At 35.7% G+C, this 27,826-nt stretch overlaps 1 protein-coding gene across 4 annotated transcripts in view; it reads left to right on the forward strand.

Annotated features, from left to right (window-relative positions):
• UCHL5 (ubiquitin C-terminal hydrolase L5) overlaps nt 1–27,502 on the forward strand; it is a 47,593-nt gene extending 20,091 nt beyond the window's left edge. For 2 of the 4 annotated variants that reach the window (XM_004013585.6, XM_042257069.2), the window contains 8 exons: nt 5,294–5,419; nt 5,502–5,563; nt 5,650–5,780; nt 7,295–7,358; nt 11,325–11,427; nt 18,604–18,717; nt 21,441–21,539; nt 26,826–27,502. In XM_004013585.6, the coding sequence (XP_004013634.2) occupies nt 5,294–5,419; nt 5,502–5,563; nt 5,650–5,780; nt 7,295–7,358; nt 11,325–11,427; nt 18,604–18,717; nt 21,441–21,539; nt 26,826–26,870 (744 nt within the window). In that variant the 3' untranslated portion in view covers nt 26,871–27,502. The remainder of the gene's footprint in view (nt 1–5,293; nt 5,420–5,501; nt 5,564–5,649; nt 5,781–7,294; nt 7,359–11,324; nt 11,428–18,603; nt 18,718–21,440; nt 21,540–26,825) is intronic. The other 2 variants (XM_012187008.5, XM_060396019.1) reach the window with 1 other exon arrangement.
• The last annotated feature ends 324 nt before the right edge of the window (nt 27,503–27,826 follow it).

Raw genomic sequence — 27,826 nt, forward strand, 5'->3', positions numbered from 1 at the left:
ATTTTTGAATGAAATGGGCCTTAATTTTCCTTTCTTGTAATGACTTTGGCTAGTTTTAGTATTAGAGCTGTGCTTATTTCATGAATTGGGTTGAAATTTCTTCTTTTTTGTAATTGTCCTGAAGAATTTGTATAAAATTTAAATGGTTTGTTTCTTCAAATTTTGATAGAATTGGCCTATGAAATCGTCTGTGCCTGGTATTTTCTTTGTGAATGTATTTTTAACTACTGTAGCCATGTGCTAGTTAAAAGACTTATTTGGGCTACTTATTTTTTCTTGACTTAGTTCTGGTAAGATTTTTTTTTTTAATTTCTCCATTTTAGTTTAAGTTTACAAAATTGTTTTATATGATTGTTATTCATATCCCCTTATTTTGTTTTAATCTTATTTTTAGTTGTATACCTGACACCGTGAGTTCTGACTTGCATATTTGGGTGATCCTGGTTTTGTTTGCTCCATTAACCTATTGCCCTTTATTATTTCATACTAGCATTAAGGTGGGGCTTCCCTGGTGTCTTAGTGGTAAAAATCTGCCCGCCAATGCCGGAGACATACGTTTGATCTCTGGGTCAGGAAGATTGCCTGGAGAAGAAAATGGCAACCCACTCCAGTATTTTTGCCTGGAAAATCCCATGGACAGAGGAGGTTGGCAGGCTACAGTCCATGGCGTTGCAAAAGGGTCAGAGATGGCTTAGTGACTAAACAACCATGAACTTTAGGGTTGGAGAAGGAGATGGCAACCCACTCCAGTATTCTTGCATGGAGAACCTTGTGGACGGAGGAGCCTGGTGGGCTGCTGTCTATGGTGCTGCACAGAGTCGGACACGACTGAAGCGACGCAGCGGCAGCAGCATTAGGGTAGCAACCCAGTGGATCTTGTTTGTTTTTAGCCATTTTCAATCCTTCCTGTAAGTTGTATTAAACCAAACCTTTCTGAATCACTGTTTTTACTGCTATTTCCTATTTAAAATATCTTACTCCTAGGGTAAGCTCCTAATGGCTTATCAATACTGATTTAGTAGATGACTAATGACCCCATACTCTTGTCTACAAGCATACTAATACAGGCAGACCAATATACTTACTGTATCAAAGATCTCATCTTAATTTGTTCCTTTTTGTGCCCTTTTCTCTTCTAGAATGAATTCCCTTCTCTGTTCTCTAGGTTCTACTGTGCTTTCAGTGCTCTCTTAAAACTGGTGGTGGGAAAAACTGGCCCTTGCTCTGGTGGGCAGGGCCTTGCTCTCAGTAAGCTTTAATCCAAGTAGATTCCCTCCCTGGTAGTTTTTTTGGCCTAAGGCGACCCAGCCCTCTGGTCTGCAGGCTTATGGTCTGGTTAATGATGACCTCCAAGAGGGTTTATGCCAAAGGGGACCTTCCCAGACTGCTGCTGTCAGTACTCCCATCCCTGTGGTGAGCCCCTGCCAACCCACACCTCCACCTTCAACACTAGCAGGTGGTTTTGGTTCAGTATCCCATGGAGTCACTGCTCCTTTCCTCTGAGTCTTTGTGCACGCAAGGTTTTGTTTGTGCCCTCCAAGACTGGAGTCTCTGTTTCCCCTAGCCTGTGAAAATCTTGTAATCAAATCCTACTGGCCTTCAAGGTCAGATTCGCTGGGAATCAGTTCCTTTGTCAGATTCCTAGACTGGGAAGCCTGACGTGGGATTCAGAACCTTCACAACAGTGGGAGAGCTTCTTTGGTATTATTTTGTGGGTCACCTACTTTTTGGAAATGGGATTTGATTTTATAATGATTGTGCCCCTCCTGCTGTCTTTCTGCAGCTTCGTCTTTGTCTTTGGACATGGGGTGTCTCTTTGGTAGATCCCAGTGTCCTCCTGTCTATGGCTGCTCAACAGCTAGTTGTGATTTTGGTGCTCTTGCAGGAGGAGATGAGTATGTGTTCTTCTACACCACCATCTTGAACTGGAAGTCCTGTCTCTGCTTTTTAATGCACTGTCTAGGTTCGTCATAGCTTTTTTTCCAAGGAATAAGCGTCATTTAATTTCATGGCTGCAGTTACCATCAGTAATTTTGGAGCCCAAGAAAATAAAGTCTGTTAATAAATATTAAAACATTATTAATTTATCCTATAGCTATGACTCAGTGAAGATTGACTATAATTTATAATGCAGTACTTCAAGCAGTTTTAGGTGTATTTCTCTAGGCGTCTGCCATGTTCTTTTCTGTACACCAGGATAAGAAGTTGTTCTCTAGCCTCTGTGTTGTGAAGTCAGGTAGCTGCAGGATCCGGTTGGCAGCATGAATGTGTGAATTGGATTTTGTGTAAGAGGTAGAGAGTGGAAGAGCTCAGATGAATTAGAGAATATATGGCCTCTTCAAGGAATTCAGACCAAATTCCTAAGGTTCTGGGGCAACCCTTCTTGTGACCTGGTCTAGCCTTCCTTCTGTTGTTAAACTCTACTGCTTTATTTAAGTGTGTTACAAGTCAGAATGCTTTTAGTAGAACACTCAGGACTAGTTAAAGATTTAAGCAGTTGGGGACTGTATACATAATTTATACTGCAGAAATTATTTTCTGAAATAAGTTTAAGTTCTTCCAAAAGGATGTATATAAGGTGATTTTTACATGTTTCATGAGGACAAGGACCGCATCTCTTACGCTCACTGTGTGTTCAGCATTTATCACTATGTCTGGCCCCCAGTGGATGTTTCAATAAATATTTGAGCAACTGAATGGCTGTGCACTTTTTAATGTCTGAAAAAGAATTTTTTGCTACTTCTGTGCAGTATCCCCCCGCCTTGTCTGCTGTTTTACTTTCCATGGTTTCAGTCAGCTCTAGCTGAAAATATTAAATGGAAAATTTCAGAAGTACACCATGAGTTTTAAACTGTGTGCTGTTCTGAATAGTGTGACAAAATCTCATGCTGTCCTCCATCCCACATGGGGTGTGACGCATCCCTTTGCCCCTAGTGGATGCTACCAGCCCATTAGCATAGGAAAGAACATTTTATTTTTCGGGGTTGGTACTGTGCATGTTTGACGCATCCCCTGGGGGTCTTGGAAGATCTCTCCCAAGAGTAAGACTCATGTGCTGTTTATAGCCTTACCACTTGGTGGCACTAAACTCATTTAAAAACCTGAAGAGCTATATTTATACCCATGCACACACATAATGACTGTTCTTCACACAAACACAAAACAGGCTGGTAATAAATCATGGACACTGTTTAGTCCTTATTAACTCCAGAAGAGGAGTATCAGTAACCACATGATTTTCTTTCTCTCTCTTTTTGTTTAACCCAACTTTATTGAAATATAACTGATATACAAAAAAACTGCATATTTACTGTATACAGTTTGATGATTTTGCCTAGAGTTCTTTACTAATCCTTTAAAAAAATTTCTGAAGTGATGGATTACAGATTTGAAGTTCTTAGATGATAGGAGGGTTTGTTAGTATTTTCCGCCGTAGCCTCAGTGTCTAGTGTAGCATTAGGTATAGAGTATGTCTTTAATGTGTCATCATTTTGAAAGAATGTGTGAATGAGTATAAATTTTAACTTCTGTTGACTTCACTCCTACCAACCCAACCCCAGATAATTTTGGCCCAAGATAAGAGAGCCCTAAGTCTTGTTTTAGTTAATGACCTTTATGATGTCTCCTTTAATCATTACAAATTTTCATCCAAATTTACTAAAGAACTGTGATTCAGATCAGAATACATATTAAAAGAAGTCAGTGGCAATGTTAATTGGATTCTAGATCTATTGTTACTTTTCTCTAATTGTCAACCATAAGATAGTTTTGAGTACAAAATACTGTAAGGGGAATTCCAAGAGTGTGGTGTTATTACTGTTTGAGAGTTGGGAGTAAGAGAGTGGTCTCTTGGAAATGGAGAAATGGAAAAAGCAGGCTTAGCAAGGAATTTCTTTAACATACTGCAGTCAAAAGTGTAAGAACTCATGGATGTTTATAAGATTTCAAGTCTCTGACCACAGAAAAGTGTAGGAGTGTAAGAGTTAATAAAGGAAGATGATTAAAGGATTTTATTTTGAAATCAGGCAAAATAGAAATAATTTACCAAATTGTCAGATCATAAACGAATTAACGTTTTTGGAAAATGGTTTTTAATTACAGTGTTGTAATGAAATACAGCAGTAGGAATAAATTGTATTTTTTAAAGTAATTTATCAGGGTTAACTTTACAGTGAATCTAGCTGGCATTTGCAATGATGGTCTGAGGCTCTTTCCAGCTCTGTGATCTCAACCCTGAGTAGGTGCTGTAGGGAGTGTGGCAGAGGCCCTTGTCCACGAGTAGGTTATAATCTCGCTGGAGAGACCACAAGTGTGTGTGGAGCCAGCCTCCAGTGTTGGCTAAGTAGACTGATTTTCACACCAGATCACCTGCCTCTTAGCTCTGTGCCCTCGGGGTAAGTTACTTAACCTTTTTGTTCCTCAGCTTCCACAAATGTAAAATGAGGATAATAATATTACTCCTTCTTCTTAAGTTGTTGGTTGACAGGATTAAAAGAAGCCTAGAACAGTACTTGCACATAAGTGCTATCTAGATGTTTTCTTCTCTCAGTAGAATGTGGCAAGTTACTTAACCTTTTTGTTCCTCAGCTTCCACAAATGTAAAATGAGGATAATAATATTACTCCTTCTTCTTAAGTTGTTGGTTGACAGGATTAAAAGAAGCCTAGAACAGTACTTGCACATAAGTGCTATCTAGATGTTTTCTTCTCTCAGTAGAATGTAAGGTCCTCACAATTTGTTAAATAAACAGTTAATAGCTAGAGGTTAGGGCTGTAAAGATTGCATTGAAAAATATGTGGACAGTATACTGCCGTATATGCTGTCGTTTTTAGAAATTCAAATGAGGGAAGAAACTAATATAGATTGTTGCATAATTTCTCTAACAATTACACAGGTAAGTTAGAGTTTGCACTGGATTCTGAAATTTGGATTGAATGTTTGAAGGTAGAAACAAGCTTATTAGGAAGTGAATAGGAGGGAAGCATAGGCTGTTTGGGTTTTATCAGGTATATTTTAGACCAGGAAATATTGATTTCGTCACTCTAACTAGATTAGTCTTCACTGATATTATGAATTCATTTAATCTATTTGATTCAGCTCCAGAATTGCATAAAATTCCTGCAAATAGATTAAAAATGGAAATTAATCATGTTTATTATGTTTATGCTAATACTATATTAAGTAAAATTTGGAAGCTATTATTTTTTTTCATATGTTAGGGGTCAGTGTCACCAGTTGAAAGCTGGGTTTTTTTAAAACACATTGATAATATTTTTCCTTTTATATTTTATAGGTAATTAATAATGCTTGTGCTACTCAAGCCATAGTAAGTGTGTTATTGAACTGTACTCATCAAGATGTCCATTTAGGAGAGACATTATCAGAGTTTAAAGAATTTTCACAAAGTTTTGATGCAGCTGTGAGTACAATCTTATTATTCCTAAAATATCCTATTTGTGATGGTTCTTATTTTAATAGGCTACTTTCAAAACTTATTTCAGATGAAAGGTTTGGCGCTGAGTAATTCAGATGTCATCCGACAAGTGCACAACAGTTTTGCCAGGTAAAGAGACTTTATATTACATAAATGTAATATTTGCTGGTTTATCTTTGCCGATTTGTTTCTCACGGTTTTTCTGTTCCCTGTAGACAGCAAATGTTTGAGTTTGACGCTAAGACAGCAGCAAAAGAAGAAGATGCTTTTCACTTTGTCAGTTATGTTCCTGTTAATGGGAGACTGTATGAACTAGATGGATTAAGAGAAGGACCGATTGACTTAGGTAATGTAGTTCCTATTCCTGGCATTTCAATTTTGATGAAGAAAAAAGGATTGGATGTTCACCTTCGTTTCAGTGCCAGTGCTGTGTAGGTTTTGAAACGGGAGGTGATGTCCTTAAGCTCTTCAGTCCTTTTTGAAACTAAGTAACAGGCAGTGAGGACATGTTGACTACTGTAGTTTCATTGGGACCTTTAATTTTTTCCTATGAGAAAAGTGTTTTTAGTCCCGAGATTACACAATTTATTTTTGATTTTTCAGTTAACTTTTAAAAACTACTTCTTTCAGTGAACTTAACTTGTCATTGATAAGAAATACGATCCCGTCCCTGTCATCTGTGTTAAAATATTTTCCCTTGGATTTAGATCTTTAAGAATCTCTGTAATTCAGTGTTCAACAGTCTATAGAAATGTTTTTCTTCAAAGCTTCTATTTAAATAGTGCAGTACCGTGCTGTCCTTTGTGCCAAAGGGTGGATTTGTCCTGATCCCACCCTAACTCCAGCCTTGAGCTCATGATAAATGGTTATTGAGTGAGGCTGAGGTGGTTCTGATCTAGTAATGAACTAACAACAGACCCACAAGTTTAACTCCATATTTTACCTCATTAAGTTTTCTTTGTCTCTTTTTAAAGTTCGGTTTAAGTTCAGTGAAACCTGTTTTTATGAAATCTAATGTTGTTTGCTGTTCGCAAAACTTTATACTTCCAGAATAAAAAAAAAAAACATTTGCAGTTTTATTTTGCTTATTCTATTCTTACTGCCCACACCCATGCCTGGAACCAATAGTTCATCTCATGCAGATTTACATGTTTAAAAATATTTATTTTTCTATGTTTCTTAAAGAAAATTAATAGAATGTTCTTTTAATTATGTAGAAGTTGATTTTCTCTGGTTGGGGGTTGATCTGATCTCTGCATTTTTCCTCTTGGCATCTGTCTGGTCAGCCATTCTCTATTCATTGGATCCATCAGCTATAAAGGACGTAAACTATAAAACAGAACGGCCAGTTTTGCTACACAGCTGGTGGCTATGCTAAAATATAGGTAAAAAGGGAGGATTAAAACAACTGGGTAAAATCAGTTTTGCATTGTGTGTGGATTTTAGTTTTGTTTTGTTTTTTCTATAGTTGTGATGGTGGGGAGTCAGATAAGGATTGAATCCCTATTTTGTCGCTAACGTGAGTGGGCTTTTCTTAGCCCTCAGTTTCATCATCTGTAAAATGAAAGGCAGTCATCCTTATCTCACAGAGACAAGAATTTTAATGAAATAATTGCCTAATTCATTACTTTCTCAAACATTTGTCTAGCAGTGACACAATGTGACAATGCAAATTATGATACCTTATCATTTCCCTCTAATCATTCCCGAGAAAGGAAGGGTTGAAGCTTAACACAGTTATGCTAAAAAGCTTTTTCTATAATGAGTTTGCCAAAATATTTAAAAAAAGATACTTTGAATAAACTTTTGAAATAATATTGATGTCAAATCTGATATAAATGCTTTTGCATTTCTTCCTAGGTGCATGCAATCAAGATGACTGGATCAGTGCAGTGAGGCCAGTCATAGAAAAAAGGATACAAAAGTAAATGCTCATCTTATCTCTTTGGCATAACGAACGTCCTCATTTTTAAACATTTCTTTAAGCCTTTTTTAAAATTGTTGTTTTAGCAATACTTACTGAACTTTTTCTTTGGATTGGATTAATATGTTCAGGAAATCATACAGAAAAATCTCTAAATTCTACATAATAATAAGTTATCTTGTCTTTATAGGAGCTAAACATGCGCATCTCTGTTTAGGTAGATACTTTATACAGTTATTTTGTGACGTTTATTGCTTCAGGACTGTCTTTTTTATGAAATTAATTTTTTTGTTGAGATAATTATAGATTGACATTAAGTTATACAAATAATTCAGAGAGATCCTGTGTACCCTTTACCCTTCGGGAGGAACATCTTGTAAAACTGTGGTACAATGTCACAGCCAGATGCTGACACTGATATAGTCAAGATGCAGGATAATTCCATCACTGCAGTGGTTCTTCATGATGCCCTTTTATAGCTACAGCCACTACACCCCTGCTCTGCCACCCCTATCCTTAATCCCTAGTTCTATAATTTTTGTCACTTTAGGAGTATTACATAAATGCAATCATAAAATATGTGACCTTTTTGAATTGACTTTCTTCACCCAGTGTAATTCTTTGGAGATTCATCCAGGATATTTAGTATTGTCAATAGTACCTTCTTTTCTATAGAAGAGTAGTAGTCCATGGTATGGATAGTCTTTTTTTTTTTTTTTTTTGCCCATTCACTTATTAAAGGACATCTGGATTAATTTCTGGTTTTTGCTATTATGAATAAAGCTGCCGTAAACATTTGTGTACATATTTTTATGTGAACATAAATTTTTGTTTCTCTGAGATAATACCTAGCTGTATGGTAAATGCATGTTTAATTTTTTTTAAAGAAATTGACAAACTCTTCCAGAGTGGCTGTACTATTTTATTTTACATTTCCACCTATAAGTGGAAATGTATAGTATAAGTGATCCAGTTTCTCCGCAAGCTAGCTAGGATTTGGTTTTGTCAAAATTTTTTATCTTAGCCATGTTAATAGGTGGGTAGTGATATTTCATTGTGGTTTTAATCTGCGTTTCCCTAATGACTAATGTTGAAGATCACACCTTTTGTTTATTTTGTAATTGAATTGTTTGTTTTCTGACTGTTGAGCCTTGAGGCTCTTTATATACTCTTGATATCACCAGTCCTTCCTCAGACACTTGGGTGAAAACAGACTCTCCCGGTCCCATCGACTCATCCTTCCACTGTGGTCTTTCACAGAGCAAAAGCTCTCCATTCCAGCCAAGTCCAGTTTGTCAATTTTTCCCACTATGAATTTGTATTTTTGTTGTCCAACCTAAGAAATCTTTGTCTAGACCTAGGTCCCAAAAATTTCCCCCTTTTTCTCCTTAAGGGTTTATAGGGTAATATTTTATGTGATGTATTTTGAGTTAATTTTTGTTTGATGTCAAGTTAGGTCAAGGTTCATTTTTTTGCTTCATATTTTCAATTGGTTTAGCACCATTTGTTAAAAAATGCTGTCCTTACTGAACTGTTCCTACACCCTTGTAAAAAAAAAAAAAAATCCAGTTGGGCACATTTGTATGGGTCTGTTTCTGGGTTCACTCTTCTGTTCCACTGATTTGTTTTTCTCCTCTCTGCAAGTACCTCACAGTCTTGATTGCTGTAGCTTTATTGTAAGTCTTGAACTTTATTCTTTTTCTTTAAAGTTGTTTTAGCTGTTACAGTTATTTTGCCCTCCATGTAAATTATAGTGTAATTTTGTATCTACAAAAGTTCTTGTTGGGCTATTGATAGGAATTGTGTCAAACATCAATTTTAGGAGAATTGGTATTTTTTTTAAACTCAGCTGATTCTTCCAATCCATGAGCTTGATATGGCCTTCCATTTACTTGGATCTTTAATTTCTTTCATCAGCATTTTGTGGTTTTTAGCATACTAATTCCATACATATTTTTCAGATTTATACCCCAAGTAGATCATGTTCTTTTGACTGATAATGAATGATACTATATTTTAATTTTTAATTTCCATGTGATCATTGTTAGTGTATAGAAATAAAGTTTAATTTTTTTTCTTTCTTTGTCTTGTATCCTTCAACCTTGCTGAACTCATCCACCAGCTTTAGAAGCTTTTTGTTAATTCCTTGGCATTTCCTACATAGATTACTAGGTCATTTGCAAATAGAGACAGTTTTGAATTTGCCTGTTTCTAATTTTGGTTTTATCAGTTTTTAAAGCTTTATGTATTTTTGCAGGTCTGTTGTTTGGTACATGAACACTTATGATCACTATTTCATTTTGGTGGATTGACATTTTTACCATTACACAGTGCTGTCCTGCTCTAGTAATTTTCTTTCCTCTGAAGTTTACTTTATCTCCGGTTCATAGTCTTTTCTTTCAGCATTTGAGAAATAGTATGCCACTCCTTCTGGTCTCCATGGTTTCTGCTGATAAATTCAGTTATTCAGTGTGTTTTCACCCTGTAGATATGGTTAACTATATTTGTTAACTTTATTCCTAGGTATTTTATTCTTTTTGAAGTAATTGTACATGGAATTTTTTTCTTGGTTTCTCTTTCTGATAGTTCGTTATTAGTGTATAGAAATGCAGTAGTTTTTATTAGCTATTAAAACTACTGGGATTCCCTGGTGGCTCAGACAGCTCTAATAGTTTTCTGATAGAGTTTTTAGGGCATTTTGTATTTAGTTTCATGTCATCGGCAAATAGTGAGTTTTGCTTCTTTCCAATTTGAATGCCTTTTATTTCTTTTTATTGTGTGGTTGCTGTGGCTAGGACTTCTAATACTGTATTGAATAAAAGTGGTGAGAGTAGGCATCCGTGTCTTGTTCCTGATCTTAGAGGAAAAGCTTTTTAACTTTTCACCATTGAGTATGATGTTAGCAGTAAGCTTGGCCCTTACTGTGTTGAGATATGTTCCGTCTATATCTTTGTTAAAGAGTTTTTAATCATGAGTGGATATTGAATTTTGTCAAATAATTTTTCTGCCTCTATTGAGATGATCATGTGATTTCTCCGCTTTGTTTTGTTGATGCAGTTATCACACTGATTGATTTGTGTATGTTGAACCATCTTTACATCCCTAGAATAAATCCCACTTGATCTTTTTAATGTATTGTTGAATTCAGTTTGCTAATATTTTGAGAGTTTTTCTATATGTGTTCACCAGGGATATTGGCTTGTAATTTTCTTTATCTGAAGTGTCTCTGATTTTTGTATCAGGGTAATGCCATACTCAGAATGAGTTTGGAAGTATTCCATCCTCTTAATATTTTTAAGAATAGTTTGAGAAATATAAGTATTAATATTAGCTGTTCTTTAAATGTTGGGTAAAATTCCCCTGTGAAGTCATCTGGTCTTGGATTTTGTGTGTTGGGATTTTTTTTTTTTTTGGATTACTGATTCAACCATTGTTATTGTTTGTTGTTTAGTCTTTAAGTCATGTCTGACTCTGTTGCAATCCCATGTAGCCTGCCAGGATCTTCTGTCCATGGGATTTTTCAAGCAAGAAAATTAGAGTGGGTTGTCATTTCCTTCTCCAGGGGATTTCCCAACCCAGGTATCAAACCCACGTCTCCTGCACTGGCAGGCATATTCTTTACCACTGAGCCACCAAGGAAACCCTACTCATTCAATTATATGACTAGTAATCAGTCTATTCAGATTTCCTATTTCTTCCTGATTCAGTCTTAGAAGGTTGTTTCTAGGAATTTATCCATTTGTTGGCATATCATTTTTCATAGTATTCTCTTATGATTGTATTTTTGTAATATTGGTTGTAATGTCTCCTCTTTACGAAAGTTTTCTTAAAATATCAGTTTTTATGGTTAGCTGATTGGTAGATTTGTGTCTACCCCAGAAAATAAGGGAGTAATCAAAATAGGTTATCTTTATTATAACAGTGTTACGTTTCTTTATTACATTATAAACTGTCATTTTTTCTTAGGTACAGTGAAGGTGAAATTCGATTTAACTTAATGGCTATTGTGTCTGACAGAAAAATGATATATGAACAGAAGATAGCAGAGTTACAAAGACAACTTGCTGAGGTTTGTAGCCATGTGTTTTATGTACAAAGTTCTAGTTATTCTCTCAGGGAAACTATTTTCTTTTCTTTCCTTCCTTCCTTTCTTTTTCTAAAATATAGATTTAATCAAGTATCCTGAGTGGTGGTTAAGATAAAGCACCCTGGAGTCAGGCTTCCTAGATTTGGCTCCTGCCTTTGCCACTTAGTGAAAGTATGATTTTGAATGTATTTCTCCGTGCCTCAGTTTCTTCATGTAAAGTGAAAATAATAGTCTTTACCTTAAATGTTGTTGTGAAAAATAACTGATATATATATATATACACACACATACAAACCACATCAAAAAAGTGACGGGCAAATAGTATGTACTAAATAAGTGTTCACAATGAACTATTTACTGTAATTTTATTATATAAGCAAGTTAGAATATATTTGTTATAGAATTAATTGGGCACATTAGAGTCACATGTAATCTTTATTATTCCTTACAATGATTATCTTTCTAGTAAATATGATTGGCAAAGAGAATTAGTAATAGACAAAGACTTCTGTTTACATTTCTTTGATCACATTTTCCTGAGTATGTTTAAGCACATTTATTCTATAGCTAACAGAAGATTGTAACAGTTCAGTACATTATACAATGGATGGTTTTTAGTTAAAAATTCATACATACTGTAGAACACAAAAATTTGAGGAAATACTATTTCTTATACTTACTTATAAGCTCTAAATAAGTATTTCTTTCATCCTTTAATATTACAGTTATTAAGCTGATATTCCATCACCAATATTAAGATCAAAATTGCAAAATGGGGGGGGTGGTCCTAAGATGGCAGAGGAATAGGACAGGGAGACCACTTTCTCCCCCACAAATTCATGAAAAGAACATTTAAACTCTGAGTAAATTCCACAAAACAACTTCTGAATGCTGGCAGAAGATGTCAGGAACCCAGAAAAGCAGCCCATTGTCTTCGAAAGGAGATGTTTTATCAACGGTGCTATATAGAAGGAGAAGTCTTGAGACTACTGTAAAAATAAGACTGAAAACCAGAAGCAGGAGGCTTAAGTCAAAACCCTGAGAACACCAGAGAACTCCTGACTCTTGGGAACATTAATTGACAGGAGCTTATCAAATGCCTCCATACCTACACTGAAACCAAGCACCAACCGAGGGCCAGCAAGTTCCAGAGCAGGACATACCACGCAAATTCTCCAGCAACACAAGAACACAGCCCTGAGCTCCAATATACAGGCTGCCCAAAGTTACTCCAAAACCACTGACATCTCATAACTCATTACTGGACACTTCATTGCACTCCAGAGAGAAGAAATCCAGCTCCAGCCACCAGAACACCGACACAAGCTTCCCTAACCAAGAAACCTTGACAAGCCACTGATACAACCCCACCCACAGTGAGGAAACTCCACAATAAAGAGAACTCCACAAACTGCCAGAATACAGAAAGGACACCCCAAACTCAGCAATATAAACAAGATGAAGAGACAGAGGAATACCCAGCAGGTAAAGGAACAGGATAAATGCCCACCAAACCAAACAGAAGAGGAAGAGATAGGGAATCTACCTGATAAAGAATTCTGAATAATGATACTGAAAATGATCCAAAATCTTGGAATCACAGATAAATGGCCTGGAGACAGGGATTGAGAAGATGCAAGAAAGGTTTAACAAGGACCTAGAAGAAATAAAAAAGAGTCAATATATAATGAATAATGCAATAAATGAGATCAAACACTCTGGAGGCAACAAATAGTAGAATAACGGAGGCAGAAGATAGGATTAGTGAAGTAGAAGATAGAATGGTAGAAATAAATGAATCAGAGAGGAAAAAAGAAAAACGAATTAAAAGAAATGAGGACAATCTCAGAGACCTCCATGACAGTGTTAAACGCCCCAATATTTGAATCATAGGAGTCCCAGAAAATGAAGACAAAAAGAAAGACCATTAAAAAATACTTGAGGAGATAATAGTTGAAAACTTCCCTAAAATAGGGAAGGAAATAATCACCCAAGTCCAAGAAACGCAGAGAGTCCCAAACAGGATAAACCCAAGGTGAAACACCCCAAGACACATATTAATCAAATTAACAAAGATCAAACACAAAGAACAAATATTAAAAGCAGCAAGGGAAAAACAACAAATAACACACAAGGGGATTCCCATAAGGATAACAGCTGATCTTTCAATAAAAACTCTTCAAGCTAGGAGGGAATGGCAAGACATACTTAAAGTGATGAAAGACAATAACCTACAGCCCAGATTACTGTACCCAGCAAGGATCTCATTCATATATGAAGGAGAAATCAAAAGCCCTACAGACAAGCAAAAGCTGAGAGAATTCAGCACCACCAAACCAGCTCTCCAACAAATGCTAAAGGATATTCTCTAGACAGGAAACAGAAAAAGAGTATATAAACTCAAACCCAAAACAATAAAGTAAATGGCAACAGGATCATACTTAGCAATAATCACCTTTTGATTTGGGTTGAATGCCCAAATCAAAAGACAAAGACTGGCTGACTGGATACAAAAACAAGACCCCTATATATGTTGTCTACAAGAGACCCACCTCAAAACAATGGATACATACAGACTGAAAGTGAAGGGCTGGAAAAAGATTTTCCATGCAAACAGAGACCAAAAGAAAGCAGGAGTAGCAATATTCATATCAGATAAAATAGACTTTAAAACAAAGGCTGTGAAAAGAGACAAAGAAGAACACTACATAATGATCAAAGGATCAATCCAAGAAGATATAACAATTATAAATATATATGCACCCAACATAGGAGCACCGCAATATGTAAGACAAATGCTAACAAGTATGAAAGGGAAATTAACAATAACACAATAATAGTGGGAGATTTTAATACCCCACTCACACCTATGGATAGATCAACTAAACAGAAAATTAACAAGGAAACACAAACTTTAAACGGCACGATAGACCAGTTGGACCTAATTGATATCTATAGGACATTTCACCCCAAAACAATGAATTTCACCTTTTTCTCAAGCGCACACGGAACCTTCTCCAGGATAGATCACATCCTGGGCCATAAATCTAGCCTTGGTAAATTTAAAAAAATTGAAATCATTCCAAGCATCTTTTCTGACCACAATGCATTAAGATTAGATCTCAATTACAGGAGAAAAACTATTAAAAATTCCAACATATGGAGGCTGAACAACACGCTGCTGAATAACCAACAAATCACAGAAGAAATCAAAAAAGAAATCAAAATATGCATAGAAACGAATGAAAATGAAAACACAAAAACCCAAAACCTGTGGGACACTGTAAAAGCAGTGCTAAGGGGAAAGTTCTTAGCGATACAGGCATACCTCAAGAAACAAGAAAAAAGTCAAATAAATAATCTAACTCCACACCTAAAGCAACTAGAAAAGGAAGAACTTAAGAACCCCAGGGTTAGTAGAAGGAAAGGGGTTAGTAGAAGGAAAGAAACCTTAAAAATTAGGGCAGAAATAAATGCAAAAGAAAGAGAGACCATAGCAAGAATCAAAAAAGCCAAAAGCTGGTTCTTTGAAAGGATAAATAAAATTGACAAACCATTAGCCAGACTCATCAAGAAACAAAGGGAGAAAAATCAAATCAGTAAAATTAGAAATGAAAATGGAGAGATCACAACAGACAACACAGAAATACAAAGGATCATAAGAGACTACTATCAGCAATTATGTGCCAAAAAATGGACAACATGGAAGAAATGGACAAATTCTTAGAAAAGTACAACTTTACAAAACTGAACCAGGAAGAAATAGAAAATCTTAACAGACCCATCACAAGCACGGAAATTGAAATTGTAATCAGAAATCTTCCAGCAAACAAAAGCCTAGGTCCAGACAGCTTCACAGCTGAATTCTACCAAAAATTTAGAGAAGAGCTAACACCTATTCTACTCAAACTCTTCCAGAAAATTGCAGAGGAAGGTAAACTTCCAAACTCACCCTAATACCAAAACCTGACAAAGATGCCACAAGGAAAGAAAACTATAGGCCAATATCACTGATGAACATAGATGCAAAAATCCTTAACAAAATTCTAGCAATCAGAATCCAACAACACATTAAAAAGATCATACACCATGACCAAGTGGGCTTTATCCCAGGGATGCAAGGATTCTTCAATATCCGCAAATCAATCAATGTAATTCACCACATTAACAAATTGAAAAAATCCATATGATTATCTCAATAGATGCAGAGAAAGCCTTTGACAAAATTCAACATCCATTTATGATAAAAACTCTCCAGAAAGCAGGAATAGAAGGAACATACCTCAACATAATAAAAGCTATATATGACAAACCCAAAGCAAACATTATCCTCAGTGGTGAAAAATTGAAAGCATTTCCCCTAAAGTCAGGAACAAGACAAGGGTGCCCACTCTCACCACTACTATTCAACATAGTTCTGGAAGTTTTGGCCACAGCAATCAGAGCAGAAAAAGAAAAGGAATCCAAATTGGAAAAGAAGAAGTAAAACTCTCACTGTTTGCCAATGACATGATCCTCTACATAGAAAACCTTAAAGACTCCACCAGAAAATAACTAGAGCTAATCAATGAATATAGTAAAGTTGCAGAATAAAAAGTCAACACACAGAAATCCCTTGCATTCCTATACACTAATAATGAGAAAATAGAGAAATTAAGAAAGCAATTCCATTCACCATTGCAACAAAAAGAATAAAATACTTAGGAATATACCTAAAGAAACAAAAGAGCTATATATAGAAAACTATAAAACACTGGTGAAAGAGATCAAAGAGGACAGTAATAGATGGAGAAATATACCATGTTCATGGATCGGAAGACTCAAAATAATGAAAATGAGTATGCTACTCAAAGCAATTTATAGATTCAATGCAATTCCTATCAAGCTACCAATGGTATTTTTCACAGAGCTAGAACAAATAATTTCACAATTTGTATGGAAATACAAAAAACCTCGAATAGCCAAAGCAGTCTTGAGAAAGAAGAATGGAACTGGAGGAATCAACCTGCCTGACTTCAGGCTCTACTACAAAGCCACAGTCATCAAGACAGTATGGTACTGGCACAAAGACAGAAATATAGATCAATGGAACAAAATAGCCCAGAGATAAATCCACACACCTATGGACGCCTTATCTTTGACAAAGGAGGCAAGGATATACAATGGATTAAAGACAATCTCTTTGGTGCTGGGAAAACTGGTCAACCACTTGTAAAAGAATGAAACTAGAACACTTTCTAACACCATACACAAAAATAAACTCAAAATGGATTAAAGATCTAAATGTAAGACCAGAAACTATAAAGCTCCTAGAGGAGAGCATAGGCAAAACCCTCTCCGACATACATCACAGCAGAATCCTCTATGACCCACCTCCCAGAATATTAGAAATAAAAGCAAAAATAAACAAATGGGACCTAATTAAACTTAAAAGCTTCTGCAGAACAAAGGAAACTATAAGCAAGGTGAAAAGACAGCCTTCTGAATGGGAGAAAATAATAGCAAATGAAGCAACTGACAAAAAACTAATCTCAAAAATATACAAGCAACTCCTGCAGCTCAATTCCAGAAAAATAACCCAATCAAAAAGTGGGCCAAAGAACTAAATAGACATTTCTCCAAAGAAGACATACAGATGGCTAACAAACACATGAAAAGATGCTCAACATCACTCATTATCAGAGAAATGCAAATCAAAACCACAATAAGGTACCATTTCATGCCAGTCAGAACGGCTGTGATCCAAAAGTCTGCAAGCAATAAATGCTGGAGAGGGTGTGGAGAAAAGGGAACCCTCTTACACTGTTGGTGGGAATGCAAACTAGTACAGCCACTATGGAGAACAGTGTGGAGATTCCTTAAAAAACTGGAAATAGAACTGCCTTATGACCCAGCAATCCCACTTCTGGGCATACACACCGAGGAAACCAGAATTGAAAGAGACACATGTACCCCAATGTTCATCGCAGCACTGTTTATAATAGCCAGGACATGGGAGCAACCTAGATGTCCATCAGCAGATGAATGGATAAGAAAGCTGTGGTACATATACACAATGGAGTATTACTCAGCCGTTAAAAAGAATTCATTTGAATCAGTTCTGATGAGATGGATGAAACTGGAGCCGATTATACAGAGTGAAGTAAGCCAGAAAGAAAAACACCAATACAGTATACTAACACATATATACAGAATTTAGGAAGATGGCAATGACGACCCTGTATGCAAGACAGGGAAAGAGACACAGATGTGTATAACGGACTTTTGGACTCAGAGGGAGAGGGAGAGGGTGGGATGATTTGGGAGAATGACATTCTAACATGTATACTATCATGTGAATTGAATCCCCAGTCTATGTCTGACGCAGGATGCAGCATGCTTGGGGCTGGTGCATGGGGATGACCCAGAAAGATGTTATGGGGAGGGAGGTGGGAGGGGGGTTCATGTTTGGGAATGCATGTAAGAATTAAAGATTTTAAAATTTAAAAAAATAAAATAAAATAAAAAAAAAAAAGAAAGCTGTGGTACATATACACAATGGAGTATTACTCAGCCGTTAAAAAGAATTCATTTGAATCAGTTCTGGTGAGATGGATGAAACTGGAGCCGATTATATAGAGTGAAGTAAGCCAGAAAGAAAAACACCAGTACAGTGTACTAACACATATATATGGAATTTAGAAAGATGGTAATGATAACCCTGTATGCGAGACAGCAAAAGAGACACAGATGTATAGAACAGTCTTTTGGACTCTGTGGGAGAGGGAGAGGGTGGGATGATTTGGGAGAATGGCATTGAAATATGTATAATATCATATATGAAACGAATCACCAGTCCAGGTTCAATGCATGAAACAGGATGCTTGGGGCTGGTGCACTGAGACGATCCAGAGGGATGGTACAGGGAGGGAGGAGGAAGGGGGGTTCAGGATGGGGAACGTGTATACCTGTGGCGGATTCATGTTGATATATGGCAAAACCAATACAATATTGTAAAGTAATTAACCTGCATTTAAAATAAATAAATTTATATTAAAAAAAATAAAATTGCAACTCAAAAAAAAATTGCAAAATGACTGTACTATGTTTATCATCTAAAAATGTTTTAGAGTTAAGCCTCAGTTATTAGGGTGTGCTATTCTTTTTCTTTTCCCCAAGGAGGAACCCATGGATACAGACCAGGGCAGTAATATGTTAAGTGCTATTCAGTCAGAGGTTGCCAAAAATCAGATGCTTATTGAAGAGGAAGTACAGAAATTAAAAAGATACAAGGTAAGTGTTTCTCTTTTGTTCTTTAATGTAACATAGAGTAGTGTATTTTGATGTGAAGGTATATTGCTGCTTGATTGCTCTTCTCCCCATCACTTACATGTTTTCGGAATGTGTTGATCTGCCTGGCACCGTACAGAGGTAACTAGTAAGGTTTCTTTCCTTTTAATTTTTTTTCAAGTATTTTGATGAACAGATATTTAACACATCTTTTGCTAATGCTCCGGAGAAGGCAATGGCACCCCACTCCAGTACTCTTGCCTGGAAAATCCCATGGGTGGAGGAGCCTGGGAGGCTGCAGTCCATGGGGTCGCTAAGGGTCGGACAAGACTGAGCGACTTCCCTTTCACTTTTCACTTTCTTGCATTGGAGAAGGAAATGGCAACCCACTCCAGTGTTCTTGCCGGGAGAATCGCAGGGATGGGGGAGCCTGGTGGGCTGCCGTCTATGGGGGGTTGCGCAGAGTCGAACACGACTGAAGAGACTTGGCAGCAGCAGTTGCTAATGTTCACTGCAGTTATTTTTAGTGCTCAAATTAACCCCGTCTTTGACCGTTAGGAGCCGCATCAGACTGTCTTCCAAGTTCTTTGGATGTGACTATCTTCATGTCTGATAGCTTCCTTGCTTCCTAGCATGACAAGATGTTTCGGACTCTTGTCTTGTACATTTCCTGCTGCAGACTTGAAACTGGCCCAAGAAGTCCTGAGTGCTTTTGGTGAGAAATGGTGTTTAGAAACTATTAGCAACCATTGGTTGCTCAGGGTGCTTAGCGATATTGATTCTTCATTATTTCCAGGACTTTTCAGAGCTAGGAAATACATTTTTACTTGTTTCTTGTTTTATCTTTGAAGAGAAAATGCAATTTGAATTCATGTTAATACTCAAGCTAGGGATTAAAGGGCTTTATATTTGAAGTTAAGCATTTGTTGTCTTTTCAGTTGAAAATCTTGGTTTCTATCAGCATTAACATAATTACTTACTTGCTCTGTGTTATCTGTATAAAAAGGTTCAGAATAGCAATGCCAGTAGTGTTAACAACTGAGAAGTATTCTCGTAATTTTTTTCCTTAGGATATATTTCATTTTCAATGTACAATCGAACTAGCATATTTTAAAATTCACTTGAAAAAATTTTCTCTTGGTGTCATTCTGTTACCAGTTTGGTACATACCTGGGTTCATTTTTTAAATTTTCTTTCCAATTTTTTTAGGGTTTAAAAAATTTTAAATTATGTCAACCATTGTATAACTCAGGGTCAGAGACTAAGCAAGCCTGTCTTCAGTCATGTCACTTCTCTTCATTTGCAGTCTGTCTGATAACTTTTCAGAGATGGAGAAGAGCGAAGGAAACTTAATTTTGTAGGGTGTGGGGGAGACAGTGCTTAGGTGCTCTGCCACGTCTGTCACAGTAGAAAGAGCAGTTTTCATCTGAAGCTCAGTTGAGGGCAGGGATTGTTCTTTCTGTTGTTTAGCGTAGTCTGAGAATGCTGCTTTGTTACTACTTAACAGCCAACAATGTGATTGTTAAAATACATGGACCCTGGGCAAGTAGGATTTCTTTAGGTGGAGGTGGTAGGAGCTGGCTCCAGAGTGTTCCAGACAGGAAAAGAAGGGTCAAATTCATGGAGACAGGAAAGTAAGGGATGAAAGCTTGAATGTTATCTTCTCTTTTCAGTTCAGTTCAGTCGCTTAATTGTGCCCTACTCTTTGCAACCCCATGAATCACAGCACGCCAGGCCTCCCTGTCCATCACCAACCCCCATAGTTCACTCAAACTCACATCCATCGAGTCGGTGATGCCATCCAGCCATCTCATCCTCTGTCGTCCCCTTCTCCTCCTGCCTTCTCTTATTATGTGGTATTAAAACACTGCCTGCTATTTATGTATTCTGGTGTAGTGTTGTTACATAATTAACTAATTTTTCATATTTGCCTTAAGTATAACACTGAGTTTTAGCATGTTTGCTTTGTTTGAGAATGCTTTGTTCAAAAATTGGGCCAAAGAATTTAGCCAAAAAGAATTCTCAGACCAGATATAAAATGAACATGCTAAAATTTTATTTACTTCATTAATTGAGCAAATCTGTAAGATGTCACAACTAGTTCAAAGGAGAAGTCAAAGAAGCTCAAATTTATATGAACTGTAGGAATGCTGAAATGAATTTACAGAAGATGGTAACTTTTTTTTTCCCTATGGAAAGGGAAGTAAATTGAACCTCTACCAGACAGTGACAGGCTGCAATCACATAACTTGGGAGAGTGTAGACAATGCATAGTTACCCACCGGAGCACCGATTTTTCCCTACAGCTTTTCCCTTTTTGGTAAAAAATAATCAAAGAAAGATTGTTCTTAATCACACAATAAAACTGGTCTTATTAAGTGTGGCCTTATTGTTTGTATAGGTGTAGTAGCAGGAGTATTAATTTATCTTGTAGGCCTTCTTTGCTTTCATGAGTTATGTTTTCATAGATTATCTCAGATTAGACTTTTAAAAGCCTCTGTTGTTTGCTAAGCCAAGAGTAGGATGCTGTACCCCAGAGAACTCTCTCCACATATTTTATTTTAATTACTCTTTATTCTCAGCGGCGATGGAAATCTCATTATTTCTAATGCTTTTTTTATGATAATGGAGGATTTTCTTTCATTTCTATTTTGATCTGGATCCAAAAATTAAAATATCAGAAGCTTAGTGAAAATAGTGTGGTTTGGTGTGTGTTTTGTTTTCAGATTGAAAATATCAGAAGGAAGCACAATTATCTGCCATTCATTATGGAATTGTTAAAGACTTTAGCAGAACACCAACAGTTAATACCACTAGTAGAAAAGGTAAGTCTTTTACTGGTGAGTACTTAGAGTCTCCAAAAAATGTTACTTGACTTGAGTAGAGATAAAATTTGTTGAAGCTTTGCTTTTACTTACTTGTTTTTCAGCTTGAGAAATGCTGGGTCAGTGTCATATTGCAAAATAAAAATAAGGAATTGCTTTGTTGCTTTAGTGTTCCGGAATCCTTAATGTTACGAATTCAGATTGTGCTATATTAGAATGAAATTTAAAACATCTTTCTTTCTGTAGCTGAAAACAAATTAACTTTAATTATTAAAGTAATAATGTTTCCCATTTAATTTAGCAAAAATTTGAATTATCATAGAATTTAGAACTAAAATGAGCATTGAAAGGGGGAAGAAGCATAACCTAGCCTGAGAAATAGGTTTCCTTATTCCCAACCTATTACCCTTTGCACTAAGGGAAAACTACAATAGGTTAGTGAAAAATTCTGATTACTAGGATTTTTTTCTTCCATATAATGCACTTTAAGAAAAATTTTGAATAAATGAAGTATAGTTGTTTTTTAAGTTTATACAGTGTTTATGAAAGTGACCACTGGATACTCTTTCATTTATTTATTTATTTTTGATTGGAGGATGGTTGCTTTACAATGTTGTATTGGTTTCTGTGACACAGCAGAGATCTCTTTACAACACTTGGTACCTGGCCCCTCCCCAGACAATCTGGTTTAGGGAGGGAATCTGTAATAAGTTCTCCCCAGGGATTCTAATGAAGCTGGTCTATTTACCACATTTTGAGAAGACACTACTAGGGAAGTACAGTTTTGAACCGTTAACTTAGAGACCAGAATACATTGTAGATGTTTTTTCTTATTAACTTTAAAGTTCATGAAGCACAGATACATTTCAACCCAACTGTTTGGTGCCATCATGAAATCTGAATAATTCGAGATGTGTGTTCAGGTTTTTGTGTATACTTTATTATATAGATCCTGAACATGCTATGTGCTGTGCTTAGTTGCTCCAATTGGGTGTGTCCAATTCTTTGGGACCCCATGGACTGCAGCCCGCCAGACTCTGTCCATGGGGATTCTCTAGGCAAGAGTATTGGAGTGGGTTGCCCTCCTCCAGGTTATCTTCCCAACCCAGAGATCAAAGCCAGGTCTTCCGTATTGCAGGTGAATTCTTTACTGTATGAGCCACCAGGGAAGCCCAAGGATACTGCAGTGGGTAGCCATCCCTTTTCCAGGGGAACTTCCTGACCCAGGAATTGAACCACGGTCTCCTGCATTGGCAGGCGGATTCTTTACCAGCTGAGCTACCAGGAAAGCTTGAATTACCAAGGAATTCTGAAGCACCTGAACATATGCTTCAGCTTTTAGCATTAAAAGTAAAATTGTTGCAGGAACACTGCTAAATCTTCTCTTTACCCATATAGATTTTTTTCTATTCATATATCTCAAGGTAGTAAAAACCATAAAAGTCCAAGATGCGAAACTAATTTTTAAAGGCTTAGAAACAATTAGGGTGCTGTAATCCTCAGGATTGCCTGATTAACTGAGTATCTAGATATTAATATTCTTTACATGAAACACTGTGAAATATTTCTCTGTCGAAAATACTAGAATATAGACTGCTGTGGCAAATTGTATGATATATCAGGTATTAAATATAGATAAATATTATCAGGGACCAGACAAATACTTTAGAGAAATTTTAAATGTATGTATTTTGCTTTAAAATGGTCCGTGAGTAAACTTTTTTGTGCAACTTAAGAATAGGACCATTTTTATTTGACTTTAATGACAGTATATTTCCATAGTTTTTTTAAAGTACAGTTAAAACAGCCTTTCAGCTTTTACATTAGAACCATAATTCTTTAGTTCACATTATTTTGGACACAGGGTGGCAGTATATGAATGCCTAGTGTTATTGGAATACCCACCCAGTCTTTTTTTCATTTGTATTTGTTTTACTGAAAGAGTAGTTACTGACTTTCTTGTTCTTTGACTAATAATACTGCACAGGCAATATTGAGATACAATCTTGTATATATGCACCATCTGTTATGTGCATAGATTCTGAAGGGAATTCAGATTCATTATTTGATTAAAGTTTTTGAGGTGTTTTGATTATCCAACACTCATCTAACTGAAACTGTATTTGAGGCGGTCTGTTAAAGTCAACAGATGTACGCATGATTAAGACACATCTCTGTCTTAAGTAACCTAGTTGGGGAGAGGGTAGGAATACATAATTATAGTACTGTGCTGTATAGTATTATTCTGATAAGTGCCAGAATAAAGTCATGCTGGAGATTCTGGGGGAAGCACAGTGTAGCTCCCAAATATTAACTTTATGCCATTTAAAATTTCACAACCTCAAATTTTTAAATCTGTTGTTAGAATTAGATGCTTAATTTCTACCAGTGAATCAGCTTCTTTAGTACAAATATATTTTTGTTCATCTTATTTTGAAAAATCATATTCATTGAAATATCAGTTTCTGCTGATAACTGCAAATGTTAAAAATTAAAAACAGATCAAGATTAAATTTTATAGTTATATCCAGTATAAAGATTTCAGTAGTGAAAATTACTTATTAAATAAGTAACACTTCTAAGAAGAAATTACATGTAGAGTTCAGAAGTGGATTATTACATTGAAACTCACCCCTCTTCCCTGCAATGCCAAGTGAAAGAAAAATTAGGGATGAAGTGTGGAAGGGGTGGAAGGAACTGAACAGGAAGGTGTGGCTACTCTTGGCTGTGTTGCTAAGAGATAAAGCTGTCCAGGATCAGAATTCTGAGAACAGCAGCATTTACTTACTGCCTGTGATGGCTTGGAAATATTTAAGCTGTGAAAATCTGTTCATTTTACAAAATAATAAAGAGTGCAGACTTTGATTCTCCCAAGGGCCTATGCCTTTAATGAATTAGTTTAAGATCTTGCCTAATTAGTGTTCTTGTTCTGTGACGCTTCTGTTCTTATCTGATGAGTTCATTGAGTGTATGTTAAATAAAAACTGCTCAGGAGGTAATATAAAAATGTATAGTTATAAAATTTCTTGTGCCATACATCAAATCTGTTCCTTAAACTATGAAATAAAATCAGCAGATTAACATTTTACTTGTGAAACTTTTACTTATTCACATATACTTATAATTCTTTAAAAATTTTATCCTAACTTTTGTATGTGTTTCTGAATCATTTTCTGTCTCAGGTTTTTAGCAACCACCAATACCTACCATAATTTAAAGTCATAGATTTTGTTACTGTGGGGGAGTCAGAGCAACCTCACAGTATTGAGTTTTGTCCAGATTTTACAAAAACATTATAATTCAATTGGTAATAAATAACTGATACACAGAATTTACTTTTTCTAGCCCTTAATAGAAACAAGGTAGAACATAGTTCAGCTGTTTACAATAATATCTGTGTTAATACCTGTGACTACAGAATTGTCTGACTTGAGTCAACAATTTTTAATATCTCAATAGCACGCTAAATAGAAGGAACATATTTCTGAACTGTGAACATTTTTTTAATGCTATTTTGAAATTCAGTATTTTTTATTTTTCAATCAAGGCCAGAATACAAACTTTTGGTTTAAATCTCAGAAATGTTACTTATTATTAGCTGTTGCTTTTAGGCAAGTTATTTATTTTACTATAGAATCTTTTCCTCATGTATAATTTGGGAATCATACTTAGTTCACATTCTTGGGGATTAAATGAAATCTTATTGGTCAAGGTATGTAATTATTTTTAACTTATTTTATTTAACTCATCTTTAGTTGTATCTGAATTATATATTTTAATACATGAATGGATACTCTGCATGTCTTTGCTTAATTATGTTGTAAAATTTGTTATTAACCAGTTTAGTTAATTCATTCTTATTAATCCTAGTAAGGTACCTGTGTATTCAGACATCATTAAAAAAAGAAGTACACATTTTTATTTCCCAGTTACATCAAAAATGGAATTGTGTTTTTATTATTTGGAAACAGAAAACTCCTTTGAGAAATCATATGCATCAAATTACAAATTATTCTTTTTAATGAAAATGTTTACATATACAATTTAAAAAACTATATGGTACATACAACATATTTACTCTTAATATATTGTAAGGCATAGTGCTGTTTTATCATACAGTTGTATAATAATTTTATTACCTAATGCAGTATAAAAAAAGATTGTAGTTCTAATCAAGGAAGGTTTTTTCTTTAATTGTATAATATCAAGGGTTTAATTGGAGAAAGCAATGGCACCCTACTCCAGAACTCTTGCCTGGAAAATGCCATGGATGGGGGAGCCTGGCAGGCTACAGTCCATGGGGCTGCTAAGAGTCGGACACGACTGAATGACTTCACTTTCACTTTTCACTTTCATGCAGTGGAGAAGGCAATGGCACCCCACTCCAGTACTCTTGCCTGGAGAATCCCAGGGATGGGGGAACCTGATGGGCTGCCGTCAATGGGGTCGCACAGAGTCGGACACGACTGAAGCGACGCAGCAGCAGCAAGAGCTTAATTTACTTGTTCCTTTCTGATTCAAGTGCCATAGTGGAAAGAGCATTATATTCTAGTCTTGTAAAATCTTGCTTCTCTCAGTGTCACCTGAGGGCCAGCAGAATTGGTATCACCTGAGAGTTTGTTAGAAATTTAGATCCTTGGGCATTTTACTGAGTCAGTTTGCATTTTGACACGGTTCCCAGGTTATTAGTTTGATAACACTTGTTAGCTCTGGCCTCCTCATCTGCTAAAAAGTGAAATAGAGTTACTGTGTTCAAGCTTTTTACTTGTTATGAGCTTCAAGTGAACAACTCTTGAAAATGTTTTCTGAGTCATATTAGTGAGGTTTATCAACATTCCAGGTATGTGATCCTTTAGTTAACTTAAACTCATTTAAACTATTATGTTAAACTCATTTATTCAAATATGCAGAAATCAATATAGGATTTTTCTTATACTCATGTGTATGAGAAATGGACAGATATGTAAATATATTGTTGTGAAATAGTTATGAATGAATATGACTTTATGGAATGAGTAATTTTTTATCTTAAAATTATTACCATTATAATAATACATTTTCAACTTCAAGTAAGAAATAACTGCAAACCAAATATGATCCTTTTTTTATTGAGGACAAAGAATCACTAATTGTCCAGGAGGAGTTTGTTGTGAGTCTCAAGTTATAAAAGATAATGCTTTAGACATAAACAATGTATCTCAAGCGAAGAATGTCCTCTTAGACACATTTTAATATGAACTGAAACATACTTTTAAGATGTTATTGTATGCTATCTTTAATTTCTAGGCAAAAGAAAAGCAGAATGCAAAGAAAGCACAGGAAACCAAATGAAGAAGATGCTTTGGGATGTGCATACATTTCTGCTTCTGCACTTATCTTCATGGAAACCATTAAGTATAAAGAACCTTGAGCAACTTTCTCACTGACTCAGTGCACGTTTGGCAATAGTACCAGTCTGTCTTGTCTTTAATGCATGGATTCATAAACTCTCCCTACCTGCATCATATGCATGTGGTGCATACTAAATAAAAGCGGTGTTCAGAGCACTTGCCCAAATTCCATTATTTGACATTGGATCTGAGCACTCCTGTTGGTTCTTTGGGTAGATAACTGCCATAATGAACCTAGAAAATGGACAAATGCTATTCTTTACCTGTAATTGTTATAATTAATCTTTCATTCAATCTTCCAGCTCAGTTAAATACTTAAAATTTATAAATGTCAGATCTTGATTAAACTGAATCTCTTTTCTTCTCATCATTAATGAAAAAAAATCAATATTTCTATCTTATAGTATCTTAAGTATTTTGAAGATTTAAAAATGATTTTATCTTCTATGCCAATTATTTAAAAAAGCTTGATTTTTTAAGCAGATCATTGAAAAGAACAAAAGTATAATTTCTAGTGATTTTCATTGCTACCAGTAGAAAAAGTAATAAACATCCCAATTTTATTTTAGCAAACATTTTTCAGTGTTTGGAATTATTTATGTATTGTAGAATTGTTTCAGGAAGGTGTATTATGCGTCAAAGCAAAATTTTAGGTTAAGAGCAAATTGTGAAATCTTCAAGATTTTGGGTGTTACTCAGTTTGGCAACATTTTTTCAAGCTGTATCTTTATAAAAAATCAAAGATTGATCAATTTTGGCTATTATTTGCTTTTTTATAAAAAAGGTGATGGTGGCGATGGAATATCCTTGTTTGCCAATTTGAACAAAATTAGTACAGCCCAGTAGTTTATAAGAGCCATCTATAGTTTGCCCACAATGGAATTTGCTATTGCTTTA

This window comes from Ovis aries, chromosome 12 (genome assembly GCF_016772045.2).
Source record: "Ovis aries strain OAR_USU_Benz2616 breed Rambouillet chromosome 12, ARS-UI_Ramb_v3.0, whole genome shotgun sequence".
NCBI lineage: Eukaryota > Metazoa > Chordata > Mammalia > Artiodactyla > Bovidae > Ovis > Ovis aries.